Source organism: Galeopterus variegatus, unplaced genomic scaffold (assembly GCF_000696425.1).
Source record: "Galeopterus variegatus unplaced genomic scaffold, G_variegatus-3.0.2 Scaffold24973, whole genome shotgun sequence".
In the NCBI taxonomy this organism is placed as follows: Eukaryota; Metazoa; Chordata; class Mammalia; order Dermoptera; family Cynocephalidae; genus Galeopterus; species Galeopterus variegatus.
The window spans coordinates 3,333-9,570 of NW_007751084.1; the positions used below are offsets into that span (position 1 = coordinate 3,333).

Here is a 6,238-nt window from a genome sequence, read left to right on the forward strand (position 1 = left end):
CTCCTTTGAGATCTGTCAGTCTGCTTCATGTATTTTGTGGCTGTTATCAGATATTAGATACAAATTTATAACTACTATATCTTTCTTTCATCATTACCTGTCCCTCTTGATCTCTAATAATGATTCTTGCCTTAAAATTGAATTTGTCTGGAATTAGTATTGCCACACCAGCTTTGGGTTCGACTTGCAACAGTATATCTCTTTTCATTCTTTTACTGCCTCAATAGCAGACTTGGAGCATCTTTCTACTATATACTTTTGTGGCTTTTGAACTACTTGCAAAATCATTGATACTTTTCAATTCTAAAACGCAAAACTGGGAAAAGAGATAAGAAAAAAAAGAAGAAAGAAGATTTGAATGAGGCTAAGCCTTAGGTCAAGCCTCCAGAATGACTTGTACTCTCCTTATGCAATTCTATTTCTCCATGAAGAAAGGTTTCAGCTGGGTTTAGATAAATTAGTACATTTCATCAACATAATGCTCACTCACATAAGTGATGCCTAATAGACGCCAAATTAGAAAACTGTTTATTCACAAAGATACTAATTGTACAAGCACACTGGCATATATGGTACAAATTAGTCACATAAACATAAGTGGTATCACAACCATTTTGAGTTAAACTATTTTCTCATGCAAGACACTTTCTGTGGTTACAGAAGGTGGGCACCCTGAGCCTTCACTCCTCAGCACTCTGCGTGCTGACGTAGTCCTGGAGAAGCACCTGCGCCTCTGCTCGCCGGCTCATCTTGGTGGCTTTGCCCTGAAAGCGGCCGTTCTTCCCCGCTCCTTTGCCTTCCAGGATCTCAGCCACCCTGGGGAACAGAGATGTAGTCAGGGAGGTTTCTGAAAGAAAAGCCACACACACACACACACACAAAAAAAAAACAGAAGCCCTGAGTCTTTTCCCTCCCTGGGGAAGGGAGAGGAAGAGTAGATGACTTCTAGAAATCTTTCTTAAAAATTCTTAAAAAAAAAAAGTTCTTGCACATGGGGCCGGCCCCGTGGCGCACTCGGGAGAGTGCGGCACTGGGAGCGCAGCGACACTCTCGCCGCGGGTTCGGATTCTATATAGGACTGGCCGGTGCGCTCACTGGCTGAGGGCGGTGCAGACGACACCAAGCCAAGGGTTGCGATCCCCTTACTGGTCACGAAAAAGACAAAAAAAAAAAAAAAAATTCTTGCACATGTACACAAAGATATACATACCATGTTCACTATAAGAGTGAATAACTGGAAAAAATCTAAGTGTCTATAAATGGTGCTAGATAAATTACAGTAATCTCCAGGGAGCAGGGTGCGGGCACACTAGGGATAAGGAGCTGCAAACACAGACACCTGTGGGCAGCAGCAGTGAAGCAAGCTGGGTGGTAGAAAGGGGGGGAATGTGGCAAAGTGGGGAGGCCTGGCCTGTCTGAAGAAGGAGGCCACCGCTCAGTTCCTCGTCACACTACCATGTAGAAACGCAGGCCCAGTGCTGGAAGAGCTTCCCTCTTTTTCTTTTTTAAAAGAAAAGCTAGAACTTTAGATTTTCATGTTAAAATCTAATTTTTTTTCTTTTTTTGTGGGGGAGGGCGGTGTGTGTGGAGGGGAGGCTGGCCAGTACAGGGATCAAATCGTGGACCTTGGTTCGATCAGTTTGGCACCACACTCTAACCAACTGAGCTAACCAGCTGGCTTCAAAATCTCCCAATCTTAAAATGTAACAACTAATTTCGAAAATTTAAAACAGTACACAGACCAAACTAGTTTACAGGCCACACATGGCTGCCTGTCAGGAACCTCTGCTATAAATACTTATGTTTTCCTTCAGTGTTTTCCAACGAAAACATATTCATCAGAGCTAATCAGGACTCCGAGAACCCTAAATGCCAGAAAGAACATGGGGATTATGTTTAGGTATACCACCATATCTAACTTAAAATAAGAAAACAATCCCCATACTGGCAAGCTGCCAGATAAATAAATTTTAAAAAGAAAACATAAACAGGAATATAAGGGTAAAGAGTAAAGAAGTCCAGCAAAGCTCTAATTTTTCCGTAATGACTATGTTCAATACCTCTTTTGATTTAGTCTCAGAATCCAAATTCCCCCCACCCCAAAATTCATCTGTGCCTCTGCTTTGCTGATTCCTGAGAACCTGCTGCGTCTGACAGCTGATAATCCAGCACCTGTATTCATGTATCACTTATATATCTAAGTTTCTGAAAGAAAAAATATAAGCACATGAGATTTAGAGCCAAAAGACCCTCATGTGTCAAACTAGGAATAATCACCTCACATGCCTGTAATGTGAATCAAATGAGATCACAGATGTGATGGCCCCTTTCAATTGACAAAGGGCTGTATTAGTAGGTTAGCAGATTACAGGCTCTCCCATGTGCACAAGAGAGTCTATGCAGGATTACCTGGGCCCCACAGTCTCCACGGCCTCAGCTGGCCCTGCCAGTAAGAAGAGCCCAGCACCTTTCTCATCGCCCACGGTTAAGAACAGGAGGGTCTCCTAGGAAGTAAGACAAGGAGATGAGGCCTGATACTTAAGGATGTAGGGTCAACCCCACTAAAACCTGCACTCTCCTGAGTCTCAGGAACAGATATATCCCCCTAAACCACAGACTCATGTTCCTGATGAATGATGATGCAGTCCCTCTACCCTGGCTGACGAGAGCCAAGAAACTTTTTGAGAGTGACTATAAGAACTGAGGGCAAACATCAGGGTGGAGGCAGAAGGCTGCTAAGCATGGCCAAGCATAAAAAGCCTTTTGCAGTCTGACTCCTTTCCAAAACCCCCCACCATACATCATGTGCCTGCCACTGCCTAAATCACTGTGCTTCCCCCTGCACCCTTCTCTGTCTGAACTCTAAGCAGTCTTGGAGGAACCCTCCCCTGAAGCTTCCCCACCTTTCAGGTAATGTGCTCCTCCACCTCTAGCGTTTATCACTCTAAATTATAAATGTCCACACATGTTTGTCTCCCAGACTAGAATGTGAGCTCCTCAAGCATCAGTACTGTCTACACAGAATTAGGAAAAGAAAGATACACAATGACTGACCCACGGTATGCATTCCAAAAAAGGGTTTTAGAGTAAATGCAAGAGAGACTCTGGAAATCTCTAAGCTATAGACTGCCAGGATGAGGAAGGGCAAGCAAAGCCAGAGGCAGAGGAAAATGGATGATACAGACTTCAAAGAGCCTTGCCAACCCCTGTATTTCTAATATTGGGTCCTCAGCACACATATCTCTGGGTGGCTTTGAGGAGCTGAAGCTCTGATAAAAGGAGCCCAGAAGCTGATAAATGTCACAACCTCACAAAGATCAATAGCATAGATCTAGCTCAGCACCTGAAAAAGAGCTTGGCTCATAGCTAGTGCTAAGGAAACAGGATTGAATAAATTTCTACTCCCTACTCTTCATGTGTTAATGTAGAGGGACTTCAGCTAAACTACACCCCTCACTTTACCTCCTTAGGTCTCTATATGGGGCAGGGTAGAGAATCTCATGCTGTCTTCTTACCTCTGACCCAATCTCATTGGCAATGATATTCATGAACTCAGAATCACCCTCTTTCCTATAACAAAAGACACAGAAATGAGATCCAGGTTGGAGAGGTAGCTGTGAAACTACAGGAAGCCTGGCTCCTCCTCATGAGGCTAACCTTGCTACTCCTGAGGCTAACCTTGCTACTCCTGAGGCTAACCTTGCTATTCCTGAGGCTAACCTTGCTACTCCTGAGGCTAACTTTGCTACCCATGAGGCTAACCTTGCTGCTTGCTTTGTGTTTGTATACACAAAGTCCCAGACCCCTTCGCAAAGAGAAAGAGTGCTGGCCAAGCATCAGCAAGAAGTCCTTCTCAGCCTCAGCAGTTTATGAACAAGCTTTGGGTTTGTTTTTGTCTCCCTTAAATAGGATTCACCAGGGTAAGCAGAGATCTGTTAGGTGGAGGAGGAGGTGAGGGAAGGTGCTAACCAGTTACAGGGTTACAGTCAAGATGTTAGTAACAAACCCAGGAAATCTGGTAGGTGACACATTTCTTAGGGTCTACTCAGCATTGAGAATACCAGTGAGCAACCTGCCTCCCACCATGCACCGCACACCAGGCATAAGCTGAGCCCTGAGCCCAACATGGCCCCTCTGACTTGTCTCTAGCTCCTACTTCTCACCTGTGTAGTACGACCACACCTCCCCAGTCTGGGCTGTTCCTGAGGCTGTGGGCAATGTGCACAGCCAGGTCTCTGAGCAGATTCAGGTTGTTCTGAAATGGATGTAATAACTCAGTAGACAAGTAAAAAGAATAAGAAAAAAGAGCACCATTTTCCTTCCACCTAACACTCCCCTCACTACCCCCTACACATCTGCTTAGGCAGAAGGCCGAGGTCTAGAGAGCCTATTCCAGGCAGAGCCCATGCCCTCTCCACCCTCCATGGAATGAATCACCTTCTGCAGGAGCTTGGTGGTGTTCTGGAGCTTTTTCACTGCTTCCACATGATCCTCTGCTCCACACCTGTGAAAGAAAGGTCAGTGAAGACCTGCCCAGCTTCCTAGTTGCTTCTGGCGTTGGGGGCGTAAATCAAGGATGCCCTTCTTGCTAGGGTGCCTCCCTCCAGATGGGGAGCTGGGGACATACTGAGGAGGCCCCTTAGGCAATTGGATGAGAGGATACAAAGGAATAAACCATTTCATGTGAGTCTGATTTACTACCCAAAGCACATTATCATTTATGATTGCATCTTACCTCCCAAAGGTAAAAGATTATTCTGCCTACCTTACAGGTAGGAAAACTAAGCCCCAGGGTATCCACGATCTGAGAAAAAGCAGGAAATTGAAGGGGGCATACTTAAGCATAGCAGTCAATGCTTTTTCAGTTCCATGACTTCTCTCCATCCACTTCAGCACCCGGTTCCCAGCCAGAAATAACAGGTTAGTTTTGTTCTTTTTCCCCTTCTCAGTGCCCAGAATCTTAATGACCTATATGAGGCAAGGGGGTAACATACACACATGCATAAACCATAGTGGGTCCTGGAACCTGAGGGCACAAGAGACCTAGACCTCCTCTCCAGTTCTGAAGCAATGAAGGAGAAATTTCCTCAGTTGTCCCCCTCTACCACTCCCAGCCCTGTTGTGATCCCCACTCCCCTATTACCCTCTTTCTCAGCCACTCAACAGGCCCCCTCACCTACCTGAAGGTCACTGAGATTGCTCACGTGGGTCCCACAGCACATGTTGGAATCAATGCCCTTAATGGTAACAACTCGAATGGGCCCAGCATGATCACCCGGCAAACCCCGGCCCCTGACCTGGAGTAGAGGGGAGGGAGAAGGGCTGTCTGGATTCTGACGAGGAGCCCTTGGAGAGGCATTCTGCAGAGCCACCCCACTGGCTCTCCCCTCACCTGCTCCACCTCAGGATCATCCAGGCTCAGTTCTTGCACATTCACAGGAAGTCGATCTCTGATTTTTTCATTGACACTCTGCTCAATGGCAGCTACCTGCTCTGCAGTCACAGATGGGCTGTCCAGCTCAATCACACTCCGGAACCTCCCTAACTCCCTGCCAGAAGAAGTTGAGCAGTCACAGGATGCTGACTATGACAACAACAATAAAAAAAGTTTATGAAGAATGACTGTATAAATGATCTTGTTTAATCCTCACAAAAATCCCACAAGGTAGAGATTGTCACTCCCATTTTACAGGTGAGGAGTATTAAGGAACATGATCAAGGTCATGCAGCCAGTGAGTATGGGGCCAGGATTCACACCCTAGGTCTCTGGGCTCCAAATTCCGTGTTGTTTCCTAAGCAAAGGTAGATGTCTCTTCTCTCATCTTTATGTTTTCCCTAAAAAAACACAAGGTTATCCCACCACCCCATCTTCAAGGGGAACAGAGAACACAGCCAATTTTGAACACTACCCTTTCTTTTAACCTTCAACTCTCCGACCTATTACTGGGAACACAGCTGGTAGTCAGGGAGCCATGCCCCGCAGTTAGTCATATGGCTCTTGCTCACCATGATGTTGTCTTTAGCCCAAACAGATGGTCAGCAACTGCTGTGATGAGATGCTGCCCTGAACAGAGAAAGTAAGAGACGGGAGAAAAGTGAGAAGCCCAGCCAGCCACATACTCCCATAATGATACAATCTAGAAATTTTCCCTGCTGAAGACCTGACAGGCACTGGGTAATACACTTTAGATACTTTATTGAAAATACTTCCAAGAATTCTTTTTTTTTTTTTTTTTTT

General features: G+C 45.6%; 1 protein-coding gene across 1 annotated transcript; it reads right to left on the reverse strand.

Annotated features, from left to right (window-relative positions):
• Window positions 1–505: 505 nt before the first annotated feature.
• On the reverse strand, window positions 506–6,137 carry AARSD1 (alanyl-tRNA synthetase domain containing 1; the record flags this gene model as incomplete). The annotated part of the gene is made up of 9 exons (XM_008564891.1): window positions 506–816; window positions 2,410–2,504; window positions 3,516–3,570; window positions 4,164–4,255; window positions 4,438–4,504; window positions 4,838–4,968; window positions 5,181–5,297; window positions 5,393–5,549; window positions 6,007–6,137. Coding segments are annotated over 9 exons (981 nt in total), but the record flags the coding sequence as incomplete, so codon positions are not given.
• Window positions 6,138–6,238: the final 101 nt, after the last annotated feature.